Source organism: Pteronotus mesoamericanus, unplaced genomic scaffold, assembly GCF_021234165.1.
Source record: "Pteronotus mesoamericanus isolate MK-2021 breed Mesoamerican mustached bat unplaced genomic scaffold, CSHL_Meso_final contig_2, whole genome shotgun sequence".
Classification (NCBI taxonomy): Eukaryota; Metazoa; Chordata; class Mammalia; order Chiroptera; family Mormoopidae; genus Pteronotus; species Pteronotus mesoamericanus.
The window spans coordinates 14,252,145-14,275,093 of record NW_026555084.1 but is presented as its reverse complement, the minus strand read 5'-3'; the positions used below and the strand labels follow the sequence as shown (position 1 = coordinate 14,275,093).

Below are 22,949 nucleotides of genomic sequence, written 5' to 3'. Positions count from 1 at the left end.
TAAATGGATGGATGAATGAATGGTGAAAAGAGAAAATTGCTTAGCCTGTTGCAGCTGACAAAGAAGTGTAATAATGAAAAGCCCACAAGTCATAAAAGTAAGGCAAATTCTTGCTTATAGGAACCATACATTCCCTGTTCATTAATAAGCCTGTATGTATGTGCAGGTGTGTGTTCCAAAGCATAATAGTACCTGCAAGTTTGCATGTGTATAGTCATGCATACACACACACGTACATGGGCCTGCATGTCAGGGTAATGAGGTGACTAAGACACATGCAAAATCACTCAGGAAGGCAGTTTCTAAGTCGTTACTTTTATTTTGAAAGATTTGTCAAACTCTCCACAACATGGCAAGAGTTTACATGATTAATAAGAAGCAGCTTTTTCATGAAATGCTTGGAGGTGAACGAGTTCTCAGCCTGTGAGATCTGGCCATCCCATTGACTTCGAAGTATCCCTTGATTAATAGATGGAAAAGGAGGGAGGGGAGAAAAGGAAGAACATGCTAGAAACTGAGGGAAAGATCCCTCATGACAGCCATCCAAAAATGAAAAGGAAAAAAACCCCTCAGAAAACAAAACAAATTCATTAACTCCACTTTTTCTATTTTGCAACTTTCTACACCTCACTCTTGATTTTGGCTTTCCAGGCTGAAACAGCTTCCCAGTCCTGCCTCTCCCAAAGACAGTTAGCGGGGGAGAAGCCCACCAGACTTGGTGGGTTCCAGAGAACTGGTGGTCCACGGCTCCCAAAAGTTTGAACAAACAGCCTAAGGTGAAAAAAAAGGCACTGAAAGATGATGGAGGAAACAGAGAGGAACCAGGTTTAAACGAGAGCTTATATACCTTCCTAACAGAGTCTCAGGTTCTTTCAGTACAGACCCACGCAAACAGGACTGGTGATTGGCTGTTCTGGTTGGTGGGTTTTCCTGGGGTTTTTCCCACCACTGGTCCTCTAGTCCCAGAAACATTGTCACTTACTTCCCTTTGCCCACCTTCAGGCCACGTGGGGAAGAACCCCATTCCTACCCCCACAGCCAACACCCTGAAATAAAATCAACACAAAAAGTTTGACTTGGTGAGCGTTAGTTTGAAACAGAGGAATAGAGCAAATCTGAAGATGCAGTATGTGCTGAAGGCAGATGTGAGCAGATCAAAGTTCCCAGCCATTTGCCACTAGGAGATGGTCAGTGCTTCCAATGGCCAGAGGAAAAATGGGACTGTTAGTGGGTAAGCAAGAGGCAGAGTTACAACTATGAGTGTCATGACTTGGGTTACAATTTCCATTTTTAGCACCGTTAATGTGTTCACTTAAATCTATATTAGCACCTTGTCCCCAGGCAGAACAACAAACCATCCAAACATTTTAAACATTGGGGGAAACAGGAAGGGGAGGGTTAAAGAAGAGAATCCGGTACTGCGGACAGAGGTGTGGATTTAGATCACGAGATCCTTGTCAATATCCTCTGAAAATAAAAAAAGAGAGCAGAGTTAGACCTGAGGCCCCACACGGATCAGACGAGGCCCCATGTGGATCCCACACATCCCCAGGGTCGGGAGCCAGATAACCAGTCCAAGGTTCCCCCGGGAAACTGGTGACTGAGAACTCGGGTGTCCCTGTCCCTGTTGCTTACACCCAGTGCCAAGTTATATTTCCTCCTTCCTCTCCAGGTACCTGCCAGTGCCCAAAATAGTGCTAGGCACACACTGAGTGCTAATGCTTGAAGAAGGGAAAGAGATAGAGGCAGCTTGATGGACAGAGAAGGATCAGGAAGTCCCCTGAGGGAGCGAGGCTCACCTAAACACAGAGCGCAAACAGGAGTCAGCTAGGCAGAGGAAGCAGAGATGGGCAGGGAGGACAGACACAGATGGCAGGGAGAGAGGAAGGAGGCAGAGGACAGCAGCCCTCTGCTCAGATACTCACGCTCCTTAATGCCGAAGCAGCCGGCCCACTCATCCAGAGCGATGTACTTGTCGTTGTCCAGGTCACAGGTCTCGAAAAAGCGGGTGGTGCAGTGCTCCATGGGGATGAGGGGCGCGCGCAGTGGGGCCAGCTCGGTGTGGGACAGGTACCTGCGGGGGGGAGGCGGGAAGGGCCTGAGGCCTGGGAAAGCCGCTGAGCTGCTGAGGGACTCGGAGCACAGCACTGCCCCATACTGAGCCTCAGTTTCCCCCTCCATCAGCAGGGGAGTTGACCGTAATGTCTAAGGGCCCTTCAGGTCTGAGGTCCCGTGGGCTCATGACAATGGTCTCTTGGCGCATTAAATTGTTTCCTGATTGGCTAAAATTGGGGCACAGAAACTTCAAATGAAAATAGTCAGCACCTCTGCTATTGGTAGATCAAAATCTGGTATGAAACTGTATGTTTTCTACAGACACATTTATATAGCTGCAAATGCACAGAAAAAGTCTGAAAAGAGACATCAGAAAGACAACAGTGCCAACTTCTGGGGAGGAGCGTGGGAAGGGACTGGGATTTTCAGGGAGTGTTAAAGGGCACTCTAACATTCTACGTAGATCTTTCCTTTCTTTATATATCATGGAACATGTGAGGGAGGCCTTCTGATTTCTCTCCCACTGTCCTCCTTTCCTGTTCCTCCAGCTGGCCTTCTTCCTCCGAGCCCTCGACTAGTTGTCCTCAAAACACTCTTCCCCAAGGGCCGCCATGTGATAGAATTTTCTCTCTAATCCCTGGACCCTCTTTGCCCCACCCAACTCATGAGAGAAATCACAGCATTTGAACTGGAAGGAACAACCCTCTCCCCTTTCACTGTACACCAGTGGGGAAGGGACTCAGACAAGGCTGCTGTGCAGCTCTGGGACAAGAAGAGGGGGGCGGATGGACTCCTGGCTCAGGCTGCAGTGCTTTCCAGATGCATAGTCCTTGCAGCCCCATCTGGACGCCTTCTTCCCAGCCCGTTCCTTGTGGTCGGGTCCAGTTGCTCAGCCAGAGCTCCAGATGTCCCCTGACTTTTCCCCTTCCTGCCCTGAGTGAGTGACTCAGTTGGATCCCAGCCATGGAAAGAGCCTGGGAGAGAAGCCTCAGGGAGCTTCCCAGAGCTCAGGAGACCCCAACCACCCGATATCACCAGCAAGGCAGGCGCTGGGCACAAGGGCTGGGGCCAGAGCGAGGGCTGAGCCTCCCGGAGAGCAGCTCCCCAGGGCACGGTGAGCTCCCCAGGCTTCTCCAGGAGCACAGAGCGGGAGAGGGCCAGAGGCGGTGGAGCTCAGCCGCAGGTGGGCTGGCCACTGCCTGCCCCTTACGGGAGCCTTTTTAACTTTTTCAATTGTCAGGTACAGGTCATCTCCCAGAGTGTGAGCGCCATGTGGGCAAGGACCATATCAGCTCTGATTCCTGTTAAATCCCCTGCCTAAATTAGTACTGGGCACATAACAGGCACTCAATGAGTGTTCACTGACGCACTGCCTGCCTGTTCTACGGTGTGGTTGCACAGCCCTGCATAACTCATTGGGACCAGAGGCAAGAGTCATCAAACCAAGGGCTTGCAATGTGGATGGCATTGGCTCTGTGAATTTTTTAAGAATTCCCAGGGCCAGTTTGCTGTGGGGCTGGGTCTCATGGTCTTGCTGAAGGACCGTGAGCGTGCAGGCTGCCTCAGCTCCACCCACGCCACCCCTTTTGCAGTCTGGCACTGCTTCCCAGCTCACTCTCTCTCAACAAATGGATACCCGAGGCCAGTGCTCACAGAGCTAAGGAAGGACTGTCAGGTTGGCTTCCGCCCCTGGCTTGAGGGAGCATCTGCGGCTTTCCTCCTCCCAGTCTCGTATCCTTTCCCAGGGTGCCTGTGCCTTGCTGCCCCAGCCCTGAGGCAAACGGTGGGCTCCAGGACTGGGAGCATTAGAGGATGCCGACAGGTATTTTAGGCCATACTCAGTGCACCTACCAGCCCTGACCTGTGACTCTGTGCCCTGCAGGGCCGAGCCAAAGCAGCCCCCTGTGATCCTGAGGGCCTGGGGTCTTACCCGTCAATGGGGTGCTGGTCCAGCTGGCCGAACTGCCAGTGCACGGGGAAGATGTACATGTTGTAGTTCTTCTCGAAGTCCCGGGCCAGCAGCTCCACAGGGTGGTCTCCAGCCTCCAGGCGCTTCTCGTTCTCATGGATCTTTTTCACCTGTGGGAGCAGAGAGACACTGTGTGACAAAGGGTCTAAGGAGACTGTCCAGGTCAGGCAGGGTCCCTCCCACCTCTGACAGGAGGCCAGAGATCAGCCAAGCCCAGGGTTCAAGATGAGGGAAGGAAGTGGCATAGATGGGTATCAGGGTCTCATCCCCAGAAGTGGAGGCCTGGGGTGGTCTCAGAGGATTCTTCATAGAGCTGCCACATCAAAATAACCCACGTGGGTCTGGCTTCACAGAGACACTGATCCAGTAGGCCCGGTGCGGGGCCCAGCAATCTGCATTTTATCGATACTCCAAGTGCTTGACTTGTCTATTAGCATTTAAGATCCACAGACTGGGAAGGAAAAGGAAGTAGGGTTGTTTGTGTCTCTTGTTTAACACTGAGCAGAACAAAGAGAGCAGCAGGTCTCTTCGTTATAGGACTTCTCAGAGCCTTTAAGATGTGACTGTGCACCGTGAACCTCCAACGGCAGTGAGGAAGAGCCCATGTCCTAGTGGCCAGGATAAAGGCACTTGTCAGGGCGGGCATGGAAGTTTACGCTCGGAGGCCTTGTTCTCGGATGGGGGCTGAGGACCTCAAGGTGCCTGGGGCCACGAGCTGTCCAGCCCAGGGCCAGGCAGGCGTCCTGGAAAGAGACCACTTACCCGCAGCTTCTGCTTCTCGGTCAGAAGGTTGTTGTCCTCATCCCTCTCGTACAGAGTGACCAGGACGTTCTTGAGCCAGTCCCGCATGCGCAGAGGGAACTCAGACAGCTCGGAGTCCAGGCAGGGGGGGATGTCTGGGGTCCAAAACACAAGGATGGTCAGCACAGGTGCCAACTATCCCTGGCTGGGCCACTCTCCCCACCACATGCGTTCCTCCTACAGCCACTTTAACCAGTGACCGTAACACAGTGGCTTGGCCTCTCTAAGTCAGTTTCTTCACACCAAAGAAGCAAGAGGTCACGTGTGGGGAAGAATGCTCTGCAAATGGAAAGCACAAAGGCCTGTCTGCTGCTCCCTCGGCCTTGCCCTGATTGCTCCAAGGGCTCCTGAGCCTTTCTGGGTGATAGGCCCAGGACCTGCTCTGGTGACATCTACCACTGGGAATGCCTGAAGCTGGGAGACTGAGGAACAACATCTATCCCAGGCCCAGCTTAGCGGGGGTGGGGATTGTGGGGTGTTTGGAATGTTTAACCACCATAACATTCTTAGTGATAATTATTCCATCCTCGTCTCTGGAACTTAGAATCCCAGAATGCTAGGCCTGGAGATTTCATCCAAGTCTCCCTTCTTACGGGACTGATTGGAGGTCAGTGTGGAGAGAAGGGACTTGCTCGAGGCCACATTATCAGAGCTGCCTCCAGCAACCAGGGCATGTGTTTGCCTGGGGGCTCAGGGGTCGCTCTTCCCTCATCCTACACTGAAAGTCCCCTCTGTGGTTAGGCCCACCGTCTTCTTCACCAGCAGCGGAGGAGTGGCCGAGAACCTCTGTGAAGGAAACACTAGGAGTTGCAGCAAGGGAGCTATAGGCCCCGGAGAACAGCAGGAGCCACTGGGGAGAAGGCTCCTTGCCTCACGCCTCGGTCTCAGCGCCCAGGAGCTCCTGCCTGCGTTCCTCCCCCAGCCTCGCTTCTCCAGGCCTGGGCCCTCTTACCGCCCACCCTGGGGCCCAGAGCTGGGAGAGCGGGGCTGGCCACAGGGGCACCTGGATTTCCCCTCCGCCTGTCTCACTCTGCACACCTGAGGCAGGTGACTGACTGGCTCTCTCCAGTGCCAGGATGTGCCAGACACAATATGTGGATGTTGTCTTGGAGGGGGAGCAGATGTGGCCTTGGCTGTTTCAAATGATCGGGAAGGTGCCAGAGCCGAAGGAGCCAGCTGAATCTGTACCTGGGGTCACTGTCAAAAAGCCAGGCAACACCCTGGCATTTCTTCCCCCAAACACCTGACTCCCAGGTTTCTAGAAGAGGGTGGTCAATCACGTGTCTTCAGTAGGAGAGAGGGATGTAATGGAGTGAGAGGGTCAAGGATCTGACAATGCTGAGGGGGGCCTAAGGGGGACTGGCAGACATACCCCGCTTTTAAAGCGTTAAAATGAAAATATTTTCAAAACACTTTATAGTCTCGGGTGGGACATCATTTGTGCTTTGCCATGCCAGCCTTTCCTATTAGAAAAAAGAACCCCCTGCTCTGTGCTTCCATGCTGCTCAGTCCTTCCTGGGGGGTGTCCTGAGTGCAGCGCTGAGAGGCACCTGCTCATAGACAGTCATTTCATTTTATAAATGGGAGCCTGGAGGCTCAGAGAGGAGAGGAGATTTGCCCAAGATCTCACAACCCGGGGCTGGCAGAGTCGGCACCCGTGCCCGTTCAGTGCTCTCTCCCAAAAATGGGAGGCTGGAGGGCCCCAAGAGACTCACATTTGCAGGGTCCGATGTAGTCCAGGTGGAGTTTGTGGCCCTTCTTGGTGCCCTCCAGGGTGCACTTGGTGGCAAAGAAGTGGCAGGAAGAGTCGAACGTCTTGTTGTCATTGCTGCACACCTGTTGGCAAAACATAGAGCACCTCACATTCATCCCAAAAGTCCTTCACTGGTAGCACCATCCTCACCTATTTCAGAGATGGGGACACTGAAGGCCAAGCTAGGAACGTAATTAGCCCAAGTCACACAGTGAGCTAACGGTGGGGTTGCCACAAAAGCCCAGTCTTTGGGCTCCCAGGCCAGTGTCCAGCCCATGCTGAGAGTCACTGTCAGTCTCCGAGCAGAGGCACGACCAAGTCAGGGCTGAGATGTGGGAAAACTGGAAGACGTAGAAGGGATGAATTAAAGATGGAGATGACGAAAAGGCAGAGGGTGCAGAAGAGTTAACACAGCAGGCCTGAGATTGGTATCCTTACAGAGGTATGCTTGTAAAGTTGGCCCTAGACTGGCATCTGGAAAGTTGGCTGGTAAACAGGTCCCTGCACTGTTATAAACTTTCCACCAATGACAAATGTGACTGACTGTGCCTAGACCACTGTACAAACAGTGTGGTTTATGCTGAGCATTGGCTTTCCTTCCAGGAGTCTGGAATTTGAGTACAAGCTAGGCAGAGGGTGCCTGCGTGACCAGCCCCCAAGTAAAACGTTGGGTGCTGAGTCTAATGGCTTTCCTTTGGCAGAATCGTTGTTCACTGTGTCTACGTTTTTGTAGCTGGAGAAAGAGCGTAAGACCCATCATGAGGGTGAGGAAAGAGAAAGCAGGCCTGATTAACCATGGATTCCTGCCTGTGTCTTATTCTCCTATGACCCAGCTGTGTATTTTTTTTTTTAAGGTTTTATTTATTTACTTCCTAGAGAAAGGGGAAAGGAGGAAGAAAGAGAGGGAGAGAAAGAGCAATATGTGAGAGATACAGCAGCTGGTTGCCTCTTGCACACCCCCAACTGGGGAACGTGATCCACAATCCAGGCATGTGCCCCAACTGGGAATCGAACCTGTGACCTTTTGGTCCACAGGCCCGCACTCAATCCACTGAGTCACACCAGCCAGGGCCCAGCTGCTGTGTACCCTTAATACGTTGCTATAGCAAATCTTAGCTGTGCGTACAACTATTTGTTGGGTCATGTGAGTCCTCCCAGTGAATCTCTACATATGGAGGTGGTCAAGCAAAGATGCTGAGGGCTAACCAAGGGCAGTGGCACTAAGTAGCTAATGTTAGCGGGAGCGGAACTTTGTGTTGAACGTGCTGCATGTACTTGCTTACATATCACTGCAGAGGGAAACTTGGAGTTGGTGACCAGTGGGATGGGGGGTGAGGAGGAGGGAAGAGATGATGATGATGGTGCTAAAATTTGCCTCTCAGAGGATACGTTGTACTGGGGAGAGACGAAAGGGGGAGAATCCAGATAAGAGGTTGTGGGAATAAAGCCGATTTAGATTCACTATCCTGAGCTAGGTCAATAGTGCATTGATTGGCACGAGTAGGTACTCAACAAATATTTACTCAATAAATATAAATACAAGTTGGCTGGATGGAAAGTCAGTTGATTGAGTGAGTCCTACAGGGAGTAGAATGGACAGATCTGACAGATTTTTAAAAATAGCACACATTGGGTACTTACTAGGTACCCAGCATGATCTGACAAATCCCCACAACAGTCCTATGAGGTAAGGGATTATTTCTGTCTCCTCTTTAGAGATGAGAAAATGGAAACTTGAAAAAGTTTAGCAACTTAGCCAAGATCTCATAGCAAGTGGTGGAGATGGGGTTAGAAGTCAGCCCTCAGTCTGACTCACAGCCCACATTTTTGGACCTGAAGCTGTGCTAAGTGGCCCCCTTGTTGAGAACGCCCAGTGCCTGCTGTTGGGGTGTTCCCTTCCGAGTCCGACACAGAGCTCCGGACCGGATGCTGAATCAGTTCTAGCTGGTGGCTGGAGAGCCCCAGTGGCAGGCTGAGCCCCACCTCCGACTCCTCTCCACCTTCTTGCTGTGACAAGGCCTAGTGAGGGCACTGCTCAGGACTACCAAACCAGCAGCTTTCTAGGCAGACACTCTGTGTAGGGGAGGGCCCGGGCCCCGTCCCCGCCCCCAGCCCTCCGCCTCAACCCTCCGTGCTCACCTTCTCAAACTCGCCGATGGGGGCAGGGCAGCTGGTGGGGTCCTGGCACACGCACATGGGGGTGTTGTTCTCATCCAGCTCGCACACCTTGCCGTGTTTGCAGTGATGGTTCTGGCAGGGGTCTGGCAGAGTGCAAGGGCATGTCGTTAGCCCCACCCGAGCTAGCACATCTGTCCCAGCCCAATCCAGACCGATCCTTGGACAGAAGGCCTCGCCTGTGCCCCCTACTCTGGGCTTCGGGCAGCTAAGTCCTCCCTTCTCCTCTGCTGGCCCTGAGCCAGCGTTTAGGGGCGCTCAGTCTGAGGATTAAAGATTCAGTCTGAGGTCATGGTCACGCTCGTTTTGCGGGTGCTGTAGGCTCAGTCTGGGACCCAGGCTCACTGGGTGCCATATGGCTTCCCCCAGGATTGAAGCAACCATTCTGTTCTCAGCTCTTGGCTAATCAGTCATAGTGAGCAGTTTGGGATTCCAGTATGGACTTTCTAGAGTGACTGGGAAAGTCTGCTCTCGTCATGGAGCCAGAGAGCTGTGACACCCAACAAGAAAGACTTGAGAGGCTGCAGAGGAAAAGGGAGAAGAACCCCAAGACCCACACCAAACAATAGAGCCCAGGCGTGTCTGATAAATGCCGGATGAGGGGGAGGGGAGGGGGAAAAGGAACAGGATTCAGGAGACGCCCCTGTGCTCCAGCAAAACCTCTGTGCCCTCAGGATGAGAGCTCTATCGAGCCTTTCCCTCCTGATGCTTGGCCTGGGGTGTTTTAGTCATCTTTGATTAGACCCTGCTCTGCCAGGCACTGGGCCAAGTGCTCTTAGGCTTCAGCTCAGATCCTCCCACAGCCCTGGGGCCAGGGTCTGCTGTCTCTGTCCTGTTCCTGCTCAGGGTGGAGATGCTGAGGCCCGGAGGAGCTGAGTGAGCAGTGCGAGGGTGCTCGCACAGGGCTGACAAGTCTAAGTGCAAACTTTGGTTGGTTTGCCTGTCAAGTCCATGTGTGAATCCCAAGGATCTGATGCCCCTCCACTCTGTGGGATGGAGACGCCAGCACAGTGGGCTGGAGCTGGAGGCCCAGGGTCATCTGTCTTTCCGGCACTAACTCCATGGACAACATCCTGTGAGTTAGGCCAGGTTTCAGGCCTTGTTTCCTCATGGCCATGTGAAAACCCAACAACTGAATGAGTGTGAAACCTTCTGAGGTCCTCTCAGGCCTGCTCCTGTGTGGGGTGGGGGCTAAGACGGAGGCCAACGTGGAGCTCATGTGACCATTGACCTCTGTGAGAACGCAAAACCCACCTTAGAGAAGGGGCTATGAGGGAAGAAGGTCATTTCCAGCTGAGGAATGTCCCTTCCTGCCTCTCACAGCAGGTACAGCCTTGCTATAAATAGGTCTTCCCCAGAGTCCAGAGACTATTCCTGATCTCTAAGTCAAAGCCCTCCCTCCTCCGCAGCCCACTCTGTAGGGAGGACCCTGTCCTGCGTTTCCTTGGGAAGGAACCTCATGTAGGCTGTGCCCACGTCCGCTGCTCAGGGGTCAGAGGGCATAGACTGGGTGTGACAAGGGACCTACTCTCAGCCACCACCTCCTCTGCAACTTCCTCAGCACCTTCCTCAAATTCTCCTACTTCCACCTGGACGGGGTTGGCTCCTACAGGCACCTGGATAGAAGGGAGAAGAACGAGTCAGTTGGCACCACCCCTATCCCAGAGCTGGAAGGAAGGGCTGAAGGCTGGAGGGGACTTGCCAAAAGCTGTGGGAACCCATGAGGGGACAGTGGGCATGGCCCGAGTCTCAGAGAGCACCAACGCTTGCTCCAGAAAATAGATTCATCTCATAGACCCACGTGTTTGTTGTGCCCTGGAGTTCTATTGACATGGGTCGGGGGCCACAGGGGGTATCAGGACAAGAAGCGGTGCCAAACCCTCTACCCTGGCCAGCCACACAGGGGCAGCTCCCCTTCGATCTGCTTGATGTATGGGGAGACTGGGTGACCATCTAAGAAAAATGGCTCCACAGTTTAAAAAATAAAAATTTTCAGAATTATGGCTCCCACCGGTAGGGTTCCACTGAGGGTTTGGGAAGCATTCGGTAGTAGGTCAAGGCTGGAGGCTATATAGGATTTATATCTGTGCTGTGTGCACATGAGAAGGGGACAAATGCCCTGTTCCAGCAAGTGACCCACAGAACCTATCTGGTTTCCTCAGGGAAAAGATGTGGGCACAGGAGCGGGGGTCTGCGGCACCACCCCCATACCTCGGACACCTCAGCCACGGTTTCCTCCACCACCTCTGTCTCATCAGGCAGGGCTTCCTGCTGCTGTTGGGAAGAGAGAATGGGGTTCAGAGAGGTCAAGACCAAAGCCAGCTTTGCCTCTGAACTGCTTCCCACCTCAACCTAAACCTGGGGAGGTAAGAGAGCAGCTCATTGGAGATCCCCAAGGCTGTGCCTCAGGGACCACCGTGGGTCAGCCAACAAGGGCACAGGAGAGGGCAAACACGGAGACCCGTGGGCCACCCGAGCGCCTCGCTGGTTATACGTCATCCATCTCAGGTGCCTACCTGAGCTTTAGCCTGGTACACATTTCCACTGCTTCGACTCCAACAATGTGTGAAAACCACTGAGGAGACCACCTCCTCTTCCCTCACAGACACTAAAACAGGCCATAAAGTATGGACGAACACTGTGAATTTTAACAGCTGCCATTCTCTTCCCCACAAGTGTGATATGATTATGGTGATGATGGTGACGATTAGGCAATTCCTTCTTGCCATGTCAACTTGGAGTAGGGAGAAGCAAGATAGCAAATAACTTTGAGGCCATTGGCTGGCTGGGACTGCTTCTAAGAGTAATGTTAATCTTTTCAAAACTTTTGCCAAAATCTACCCACCTGATCAAGAGACCTACCACCACCCACACCTTGTGAAGAGAGGATGAGGGAATCGCAGGTGGAAAGGAACACTTCTTTCTGCCTGTTCCAAGCGTCTTCCTCCCTCCTCTGGTAAAGCCTCCCAGGTTAGCTTTGGATAACCACCCCGGCCCTCTGCATGTGGTTCTCAGGGGCCTGCCAGTCAAGGTGCCCCCCACTGCCCTGGCCAAGAGGCAGGCTCAGGACCCAAGCCCAGCCATACTGACACTCCTTGAATTTTTTAATAATCTTCTCTCAAGATGTGGAAACTGTTGGAACAGATCTATTTAGATGGGAACCTCCCTGAGACTGCCCGCTAGTTCTTACCTCCCAGACCTTCCTTTTCCTAGTCCTCCCCAAGGCCTCTGGTCTTAAAACCTCCCTCTATGTCCTTCTCCCCCTGAATTTACTCAGCTTGCAGTCTGTTGCTTGCAACCAAATAGCCCTCACTGACTCAGAAACTAACCCCTCCCTCTCTCTGTGGCTCAACTCTCTTCTAAAATCGTCCCATCAGCACCGCTCCCCCTCTGCTGGAATTCTTCATGTGACACAGTCGTCCCCTCCCCCTGCAGAAATCCTCGTCTAGTTCTGAGAAACTCACTGCTAAAATTTCATCTCATTACACAGAAATCTCTTTTCTCTGGAACCTCTACTAGGAGTCCTCATTGCTATTTTTAGCCTGAGCTTATTAGTTTAACAAAAAAAAATCTTGTTAAACTATAAAACAAATAACTTGAGATGAGGGAGCCCTTGTCCCTCCTGAGCATCTGGAGCTGAGAGTCGATGGCCCTGAGCTGCTGGGGGGAGGTACAGCCAAGCAGAGATGATCCTTAGGTACTTACAGGGGCTGCCAGGACCCCCCCGGCCAGGCAAAGGAGAAAGAAGATCCAGGCCTTCATGGCGCCAGGAACGCTGCAAGGAGAGAGATTGCGGCTTCAGTGAGTAGGAGGTTTCCTGGGGTGGGGGGCTCCTTCCGACGCTGAATTCCAGGGATATGCAAGGTAATTCTAGATGTGCATGTTAAATGATAGTGCAGGACATGGGAGAGGGTTGCTTCTACTAAATTCCCTCTCAACCCTGATTATATGGGAACGTCTTAGCTTGATGCTAAGATCCCTTTAACATCCCTCTCTACCACTTGTCTGTCGTCCTTTTGACGGAGAGCCTTGGAGATCCGGCCTCTGGCCCAGAGCCTTCACAGGAAACTATATCCAGCTGGAATTCCGCAAGTTGTTTTGTCTTCTTTGTATTTATTTTTATAGTTTCCTTCTATTGATACCAGAGGTACACAGATTTTTCCATTTATGGTAATCATACAAAGTCTCCTTTCTCAGTACATTGATTTTAAGTTTTTAAAAAGCGATCACAAAGACAGTTGGCTACTTTGTCAAGTTTGGACAATGCTGAACAGATCCTGTTCAAGGGACCTTCAATCCCTGATGTTCTAGAATTATTTTCCTAACCACACCAGACTTTCCTCCTCTGCCTCCTCCTCCTCCTTCATCTCTTCCTCTTCCTCTCTATCCCCTCCGTAATGGAAGAAGTTAATAGGCAGCAACTTCTTGCCAATTGGAGACAATATCTACATTATAAAACAAAGAACAGCAGTCTTGGAGCGCAGCCTGTGGAAACTTGGGGGTGGCCACATTTTTCTCTGCATTCTTACCAGGAAGGGCAGCATGGCTCTGTATCCTCTAGGATGACTGTCCAAATGCTTCTATGTGCTGCGTGTTCTCTTTCCTGTTCACAGCTAAAGGATGTCAGCTGAGATCTAGAAAACCCTCCTGTCCTGGGCATGGCTAAGACCTCACTCTTTAAATCCTGAACTTTTGACTCTAATACTCTCCTGACAGGGAGGGATCTTGAAGCCAAATCTCCTCTAGTGATTCTATGCCCCAAATGCCCTCTCTATGAGAGGGTTGATGGGGAAGACACTTTATTTCTTGTTCTAACTAAATGTACTTACATTTTCAAATGGCTTTAAAAAGTTCTTCCTCGCATCGATCTAAATTTGCCTACCCCCGCCCCCCGACTCCTGGCCTACTCTGCGGCCAAACAGAACAAGCATGCTCCCTCTGCCCCCAAGCAGCCTTCTGTCAAGGTGAGCTGTCACCCTGTCTTCCCTCGAGTGTCCCTCCCAAACTTCCAGATTGGGCTTATCATCCCTGGTTCCTCCCAAGACCTCTCCACTGACCAAGCACCTTGGAGGCACAGAAAAAACATTCAGCTTGGAATGACATTGCAGGACTTCTTATTGCACCTCAATAGTGTTTTGGTGAATCGGTGACGTCCTTCATCCTCCCTAGCCCTTGGTTCCCCCTTCCATTAGTTGAGGGAGTTAGACCTGGTGAACTCAGGGGGTAGGCTGGGCCCTTAAAATGGCACAGGCACATACCAGTCTTAGTACACAACATCCCCTATGGCAACAAACACTTTTGCTGGGATTATAGCATTTGGATAGCAGAAACAGGCAGGGGAAGAGCAGAGTTCATAATAATCCTCTGTTGGATTAAAACAGACACAAAACCTCACCTCCTATTTCACAGGGTGTGCGTGATGTAAAACTAACAGAAAACTAGCAAGGAATCAACCTGGGAGCCTGGCATTGCTCCACCCTGGCCCCAGCTCCCAGAGAAGTCCAGTCTTCCTTCTCTGGGCAGTTTTTGGAATGCCCACCCCACCACCCCTCACACACTTGTAGGCTTGTTCTCCCCGGATCTAGAGTTGGAAAAGTCTCCCTCCTTGCAAAGCAACTCCTGCATCTGTTTCAGACGAATGGAGCAAGAGCGAAGGCATCAATGGAAGACTTGTCTGAGATTGAAGTTGAAGGGTCAAAGTGAGACTGGCAGCTAGGACAAAAAAGAAAAAGTCGTCTTGTCTGGGCTCCAGTGGCGGAGGGCGAGTCCCTGGAGAAACGGCTCAGCTAGGACTGTAAATGTAGGAAGTCTGGCCGGGGAGGCAGGAAGGAAGGCCAGTGTCTCCAGAGTCTGTGTCCTTTATCTGAGCAGAGGAGCCGTGCCCTTCTCTGACCAGGGAAGGGTTTGCTGGGGGCTCTCCACCTGTCCTGCCTCAGCGCTTTCCTGCATTTCTTTCCCAGGGGCACACTCACCCTTTCTGCCACCTCTGTCCCCAGTTTTGCAGCCAGAAGAGGAAAGTAATTCTAAATCTTGCCATGCTTTGCAGTTTCTAAAGGCCCCGCTTTGACACCGTCCCCTTAGAGCCTCTGATGCATGACAGGTGGGCAGACAGGCATGGGAGGGTGCTTAGTCCCACTTCCCCGATGAGGAGTCTGCCGTTGAGAGGGAGGAAGCCATGCAGCGTCCAGGCCTCTTCCCCGTCGACTAACTCCCTCCTCATGGCATAGGGGTGGGGGAGAAATTCAGAGAGTGAAAGCATTAAGAAAAGGACCTACAGTCTTGGAGGAGTCTTTTTCCAAATTTGGGGTCCTGCCCTGTACCTCGTGCTACATCACCAGTCTCAGAACCAGTCCTCTCCAGGGGATGGGCCCAGAGGGAGTGGGGAGCAGCTGGGTTTGTGAATGCACAGCCCACACCCTGCAGCGCCATGGGATCCACCTCTGAGGTTCACTAGAACTGGCCAATGAGGCCAGGCGCCCACCCTGCAAAGCTAACGGGGTGCAGCAGGCACCTCAGCAAGGTCAGGTTACAGGGTCAGACCCCAACATTCACAAGTTATCAGCTGTGCACACTCATCCTTTGCTAATCAAGCCCAAGCCTGGCATGCCTGGTGAAAATATAAATGCATTCAGAAAAATGATCAGGATTAAATGAAAATTCCCTTCTTTGTAGCTCTTTAGTGTGTGATGATGCATACATTTATCTTTTTTTTTTAAATCCTCACCCAAGGATATGTTTACTGATCTTAGAGAGAGGAAGAGGGAGAGAGAAACATTGATGTGAGAGAAAACCATCGATCGCTTGCCTCCTGTATGCACCCCAGCTGGGGATGGAACCCACAACCTAGGCATGTGCCCTGACTGGGAATCGAACCCACAGCCTTTTGTTATATAGGATGATGCTTCAACCAACTGAGCCCCCTGGCCAGGGTGCATATGTTCATCTTTTTGAAAGTGTTTTTCCTAATCTAGCATCCCACTGGGGCCCCAAGGCATGTCTCTCTGCCCTATAGTACAGGTGAGGAAACTGAAGACCAGAGAGGGGCAGAAACCTGCCAAGAAAGAGCCCCAGGCAGGGAGTGTCAGGGCTGACGGAGGACCCAGACAGCCCCACTCCACCACCGGCATGCTCTCCGCCTCAGCATCCTTTGCAGCTGCTTGCTCACAGCCGCAAACCTGAGCATTCAGTGCTCACCTGAATGGGGCCCCACTGGGCTGTGGACTGGCCCAAAGTGCAGGAAGGGAAGGTAGCCCAGGCCAGGGGAGGAACAGAAGGTGTTTCCCTTGGCTCGGTGGTCATCAAACGTGGACACCACTCACCCCCACCCGACTGCCACCTCCGCCGCCTATTCCGTACATCAAGTCCTTTCCTTTGCCTTTATTTGCTCTGGAGATGGCTGAACACCCGTCCTTGGCTGCCAGCAGGACCTGAAGCTGAGGTCACTTCTCTCTCTTTGGACAGGCTCTGGGGATGGAAAAGTACACCAGCCCCCCGGTTCGTCTCCCTCACAGTGTGAAGGACCCCCTCAGCTCTCCCTGGATGCTGAAAAGTTGCTGAACGTCAGAACTGGGGAAAATCTCAGAATCCTAGAATTTCATACTAAGGGTCTTGGAATCAGACTTTTAACCATGTGAAGCACAGAATCTGAGCTGTAATTATGAAATCTGATTTGAGTAGAATGTTTGCAAAGCAATGCAATCCAATAGAACTTTCTGAGATGACGCACCATCCAGTGTGGTGGCTACTGGCCACATGTGGTTGTCAAACACTTAAAATCTTGCTAGTACAAATGAAGAACCCAATTCTTCATTGTATTTCATTTTAATTAATTTAAATCTAAATACCACAAGCAGCTAGGAGCTACCCTGTTACACAGAGTGGTTATAAACTTTTCTAGAGGTAGAATAGCATAAAGGTACACTCTCAGGCTCTGGAGTTCAAATCCTGGTACAGGTTCAAATCCTGGCTCTGCTAGTTAGCAGTTGCATGACCTTCAGAAAGTGACTTTCTCTCTCTGGGCCTCAATTCATTTCTCCATCTGTAAAATGGAAATAACATGCCTACCTTATAGGGCTCACAGGTGATATACATGAGAGAGTACAAGAAGTGAGCAATGTTATTTGAAAGAGCATCTTGAAACCCAAGGATCCCAGAATCTGCATCCCCCCCTCAAGAATCCAGGGCAAGAATCCCAGCTCTTTGTGGTCCAGGGAGAAAGGCAGTTAGGGTGGAACAAAGGGGACATTGCTCCTCTTGGTCTAAGGGACACCGGCCCAGCCTCCAGGCTGGCCTCTTAGTTGGGCTGCTGACGCAAAACAAGCATCTCACTCCCACTGTTTGGCTTGGAAACAAGGCTTCCAAAAACACACATTCATGGTAAATAAGCCCAAAGAGAGGAAAACAAGTCTAGAGGCTAAAAAAGGAGCCCGTGAGCCAGGCCTGCCAGGGAGCTGGGACTTGGAAAGTGGCGGAGCCAGGCCAGAGAGGTACCATAGCAGCCAGTGCATGCGCAGACGCAGCCACGTGGAGGTGACAGGGCCGTCAGGAGTCCTGAGATCGAGTCCTGGCAACACCGCCCAGCTCCCTGTGCAAACTTAGGGAAAGCCCTGCACTCCCAGACCTCGCCTCGCCTGCCCTCAGCACAAAGGCTGCTGTAGATCATGGTGTTCACAATGGTGCGGGCCAGGGAGCCCTTCCTCACCATGAAACTTGCTGCTGCCATTCAAAACTGAAACAGCTAAAGCCCATTGCCTTTGCTGAAATGAGAATGTATTATTATCCATAAATCATCTTGAGATTAAAAACAAAGCAAAACCAAAAAACCCTAAAGCAGGTAAGAGTGGCGTTGAAATGGGCCTGGGAGTCCTACACACTCGGACACTCCCGGAGGGGCCTTGGAGCTTCTCTAGGTGCCTATGAACACAGTCTGGAAACCCTGGGGCAAGGTGCTCCCTGAGGTTCCTTTTGTTCCTGATGCTGAGTCAGCTCAGGCAGATGCCTTGTCAAGTATCACCTCTCCCCACTTGCCCCTTGACTCTTAGCTTCCATGTCTAATGCTTCTTACTGGAAGGGAAGAAGCCAAGGGAAACTTTCAGGGTGTTACGGGTGCTCAAGCCTAGGACTGAAGAGCTGCTGGGCAACTCAGAAGTAGCCCGGGAGGTTGAGACTGGAAATCAGCCTGACTTTGATTCCAGAAAGGCATGTAAGATGCCACGTTTCACCCCGGGATGGAGCTTCAGGCTTACCTCCTTGGCGCCCCCTAGGGGCCACTGCTGTATCGGTGCGACCGCAAAAGGAGGGGATGAGAAAGAACGTCCAAGTCCAGTAAGTCACAACCCAAAGATGGCAAATACGTGGCACATAGGCCTCCATCTGCTCCTCCTGCACATGTGGCATGCATGACTAATCAATTACATTATTTCCCCTAAAGTCCAGAGTGGAATCTGTGTCCTGGACCATTCTTCTGGCAGTTGCTACCAAAGGACTGTGAATTTCACAAGCTCTGTGAAACCTCTTTGCCAAGCTCCTGATTTTAGAAACAGAGAAATCGAGAATCAAAATGGGGAAACAACTCACTTGAGGTCATACAGCAAGGTGGTGGCTGAGCTAAACTTCAGATGTTAACCTTGTTCTGTTTTGTTTCTTTTTTATCTGATCAATCTGGGATCCTAATTCCAGGACTAGCACGGGATGACTCGGAGGGATACCCTGACAAGATAGGTTAATGCCAAGTTTCTGAAAGGACCCAGCTCTGGAGACAACTGGTATGTCCATCCATATATTCCCTGCAGACCTCCAGCTCTATGCCTTGATGAGTGAAAGCAGAGTTAACTTCCTGAAGCCGCTGTCTTTTTCTAAATGGTTTTGTCAAGTCACACCAGGCTGACTGTGGCCCTGCTCAGCCCAGCAGTCCCTGAGTTCAGGGTCGGGGTAGGAGGCAGGCCCTGTGCTGTAGAGAAAAGGTAGCTTCATTAATCCCCAGGGTCACCTGAAAACTGAGCTCCAGCCTACCTTTCCTTCCTTTAGAGAGAGAGGTTAGGGAGGGAGTCAGCGGGAAGCAAAGGAGAACCCACCTATTAGCCATATCGTCCTACTACCACAATGACAAAGCCATTGCACGTCAGCAAAGGCCATTGCACGTCAGCAAAGGAAAGAGAGTACTGCTTATTATTTATTATCCACAGGGCTTGTTGCCTATAGAGGGACGTGTGTAGATGTGATGATTGATCAGATGCGGGGGAAAAAAACCAAGGTGAACATTTGGATATTTCCAAATATCTGAAAGTTTGGCTCAAACATCAGTTTGCTGTGTGACCTTGAATGAGTTATTTTTCCCTTCCTGAGTCTCAGCGTCTCTATCTGTCAAATGTAATGGTGGTCTGATGCTGTATGCATGTCTGTAACGTGTCTTTCCATCATGACCCATAGTTTTGTGTGGCTGTGCACATCTGCATGTGGTTGCTGCATGGCAGCTGTGTTTGCATGACTGACAGTGTGTCCACATAAGTTACCTACAGACTGGAGGGCTTCTGTGCAAAGCTGTGTACGTGTGCCTGTGTATGTCTACCTGCCTCAGCATCTGTATGTTTCAGCCTGTACAGTAGGGGTCAGAGTTTGCATATACATCAAGATGTTTACCTGGAACTTGTCTATGAGTCAAGGTATCAGGTATGTGAGCGCATAGCCTTTCTGGTCTGCTCATGTATTGACTGAGGCATTTATTTTTAGCTGTGCCCGTTGGTGCCTGTTGGTGAAATCAGTGTGTATATGCTGCATCCTCATTGGTTTGTGTCTGTCCCTGTTTATCTCTGCACACTTAACTGCCAATCTAAATGACACCAACAAACATTCTCCTGTTTACAGCAGTCCTCAGATCTTTCCTTTCCTCTACCACCCTTTCCTATTTAAAGCATATTTTCAGCAAGAAAAGCTGCTCTTGTGAATAGCACACCGCAGCCATACTGTTGGCTGACAAGTGTCTACAGATGGATAAAGATTTTAGCAGGACTGTTATGCAACCCAAGATCTTGAGGCCCCTCCTCTCTTGTTTCCTTTTCAACTATGGGAACAGGGACTAGTAAAAATTAGGCCAGCTATTCCTTCTAATGAAGGCAGCCTCTGGAATTTAGGTTTGTAGGACTTCAGAGCAGGAAGGGTAACTGGAGACCATCTACGTTAAATTCCCTATTTAACAGATTGGGAAACTGAGGCCAAGGGAGGGGGAGGGTCTTTCCAATGTCATTCACTGTCATTTCTGACCCGCTTCTGCTGGTGCCTTGCCCAATGCTCTTTCAACACTGGAGGATACAACACTCTTGAGAAATCCTCAAGAAGGGGCCCAAATCAAAATTAATTTAAACAGTATATTCTTTAATATGCCCGTTAGCACTTTCAGTAAAGGGAAGTTATATACAACAAAGATGATGTATATAATCTGCCAAAGAAAAAAAGCTGGGAATAATTTCCCCAACTCTTTGGATGACATAAATGCATCAATTGTAAAAACCCATGCGTTCAGTGGGAGGGCCACAAGTTAGCAAGTGCTTCCCTGTGTTTTATCCCGTTTGGCCTGCATAATTTCCCTTTGAGGTAGCTGCTGTTACTACTCTTTAACCAAGGAGGAAACTGGGGCTCAGAAAGGAGAAGTTCAAGGTCAAATGGCATCTTCAGGGCAAAGATGGAACTGACACTCAGGTCTCCAAAACCCTGTCTGGGAAGCTTATCACAGCCCCACAGCCGCCCTGAGATCCCTAGGAACCCAGAAGATCAGTATGGGGGGGCCTACAGTCTGCTTTGTTAGTGTTTGGGGATGCGGTGGAGTGGGGGACATTCACACTGAGCCCCATGTACTATTGAGTGTTCCCAGCATCCCCTCCCAGCCAGCAGGCAGAGACCCTGAAAAAAAGGTTACCGTGGCAACTCGCATTCCTCCCAGAGTGAGTCATGGCAAAGAAGAGCTTTTCGGTGGGTGGGACTTGGAGAAAGTTTCAAAAGTTGATTCCTTCTCCAGCAGCACCCCCCCCCCCTCCATCCCTAGGCTTTGTCGATGTGGCAGCTGATGGCTGAGAGTTAACTCTTTTCCCTCAACCACTTATATTTCAAAATTTCTCAACCCCCTGCACACATATATTAACTTCCACTCCCCACCCACTCCATCTCCCACACCATGCCTGCTATTTTGGGGGGTCACGCATCCATTTGAGAATATCTGGATACTGAGGATGTGAACACCCTCTTGTGCTCTATTTCTCTCTAAACACACACACTACTGTACACACAATTTTAAGGGGCTTGCAGATGCCTTGAAGCCCATTCAAAGGCTAGTCGATGGATCCCCATTTAAGAGACCGTCATATGAAAGTTTCAGAAGGCGTCAGGTGCACCAAAGACCATCGAGTCCAACCCTCTTGCTTTACTAATGGAGAGGCTAAGGCCAGAGGAGACACTTACCTAAGATCACAGATACAGTGCGTGCCTCCAGCCTGCCATTCTGCAACTGATTTGCTTCTCCCGCTCCCATCAGCACTTGGGTGTAGAGAAATGTAACCCTAGGGTATTGCTGGGGAAAACATTTTCTCTGTGTTCTGCATAGCTTGCTGTCCTTTCTGGAGGAGGAAGTTGCCTCTCTGTTCACTTTTGGGCAGCCTGACCTTCTGGGAAGACCATACCTCATCCCAGCACCCCTCTCTCTTGGCGTCCTTCAGGGCGCAGGAAGGCCACTCACCAACCAGCCCACGGAGCCAGCAGGGTAAAGACAGGAAGGGGTTTATTTGAAGGAAGCCTGACACCCTAAAAGGATAAGCACCGGTCCTGTGTAGGGTTTGAACTACTTGAAAGAAGGAGGTGTGTAAAAAAAAAAAAAAATGCCCTGGAGCTTTGTCTTACCATGTCCCCTCCCCCTTCTCAGCACATTCCCCACCACACCCAGCCTCCCACAGGACCCAACTCCCGGTATCAGATACCTGGGGCCTTCAGCTCCAGACACTCTAAGTAAGGGCTAAGGCTATTGAGCTCCAGTGTTTACACCCCAGGGGGCCCAGCACAGGGACAATGCCTAACCCCAGGCGGCCTGGTGCCTCGGAAACAGTGTGTCTAGGGGTGAGGATGTCAATAAGGGAGGATTCAAGGGAAATGAGAGCCTTCCTGGAGGTCCTAATTAAAGGCAAAAGACCCCTTAGCCTTCTGGAGATTAAGTCATCATTTATGCAAAGTCCCTTTTGGAAAACAGAGCCCCTGATCAAGAGCCAAGTGCAGGCAGTTTCTTCTCCGGGAACGGGGAGCTGGGCAGGCACTTGCTGCCGGCAGGTCCCGGTTGCAGCTGTGACCAGATCAGATTCCCAGGGAAGGAGGAGGCTGCCACATTTGTGAAGGGAGCACGGAGGGACTCAGGCAGCCTCTGAAATCAGAGACAGCCACAGAGAGAGGACTCCCTCCAAGACATAGTGAGATTTTTCTTCTGCAAACCTAGAAGTTACGCTGTGATTACACCCGAAAAGCAACAGGCAGAGAGTCGGAGGCCACAGCCCTCCAGGGGCGCGGTGATAGAGCCCAAAGGAGATGCGCGCCCCCTTTTCTGACCCCAGGCCTCCCAGCACGGCCTCCCCCTCCCTTGTGCACACGCTGGAGGAGTGAACCAGGGTGTAGGCTGTAGAAGGGAAAGGCAGGGCAGGGCTGGTGCGTACCTCAGTGGCAGGAAGGCAGCGGGCTGAGTGCGCTCTGGCAGTCTGAAGGTCTGCAGGAATGTGGAGGGGTTTAGAGCCGGGCAACAGGAAACCACTCAGAGCTCTGGGCTGGGTCTGTCTCCCCCTCCACACCGCCTGCCTGCCTGCCTGCCGAGGTCCCTCCTCCTCCTGTCTCCTCCTTCCCTCCCACCCCTGCCCCCCACCCCCCAGCCAAAGCTGTCTCTGTCTTCCATTGCTCTCTTCCTCTCCTTGTGGTGGGCTGTCCTGACCAGACTCCTCAGCCCCGCCTGCCTCCTGGTTCTGTGGCTGCTGCCTAAACAGATGCAGGGAGCCCGGCAGGCATCACCTAGAACAGCCTCTCCCGTGTTCAAAGGGGAGGTGAGGCCCAGAGGAGTAAGGCGTTCCCCAGTGGCCCCCAGGGGCAGAGAAATGTCTTGACTTAATGACAGCGCTCTTTACAAGCACTGACATTAGGCAATGCTGAGGAGGGCGAAGCAATTTAAAAGTGCTGTAT

The 22,949-nt window shown here is 51.4% G+C and overlaps 1 protein-coding gene across 2 annotated transcripts; it reads right to left on the bottom strand.

Annotated features, from left to right (window-relative positions):
- Positions 1–295: 295 nt before the first annotated feature.
- On the bottom strand, positions 296–22,570 carry SPARC (secreted protein acidic and cysteine rich). Of its 2 annotated transcripts, none has more exons than XM_054568144.1 (10): positions 22,436–22,570; positions 12,459–12,528; positions 10,965–11,027; positions 10,282–10,369; positions 8,718–8,839; positions 6,541–6,661; positions 4,787–4,920; positions 3,986–4,134; positions 1,926–2,074; positions 296–1,467 (listed from the first exon to the last, which is right to left on the bottom strand). In XM_054568144.1, exons 2-10 carry the CDS (start codon positions 12,513–12,515, stop codon positions 1,439–1,441), a joined length of 912 nt encoding a protein of 303 aa, XP_054424119.1. In that variant the 5' UTR covers positions 12,516–12,528; positions 22,436–22,570; the 3' UTR covers positions 296–1,438. The 2 variants fall into 2 exon arrangements, with proteins under 2 accessions (XP_054424119.1, XP_054424120.1); XM_054568145.1 differs by lacking the exon at positions 22,436–22,570 and adding an exon at positions 21,204–21,223.
- Between the last annotated feature and the right edge of the window lie 379 nt (positions 22,571–22,949).

Excerpts from the sequence above, each read along its gene's own strand:
- SPARC (XM_054568144.1), bottom strand. The coding sequence starts at position 12,515 with ATGAAGGCCTGGATCTTCTTTCTCCTTTGCCTGGCCGGGGGGGTCCTG. Across the intron at positions 4,921-6,540 it reads CTACATCGGACCCTGCAAAT|ACATCCCCCCCTGCCTGGAC; the intron begins GTGAGTCTCTTG and ends TTTGGACCCCAG. Across the intron at positions 4,135-4,786 it reads CCGAGAAGCAGAAGCTGCGG|GTGAAAAAGATCCATGAGAA; the intron begins GTAAGTGGTCTC and ends CTGCTCCCACAG.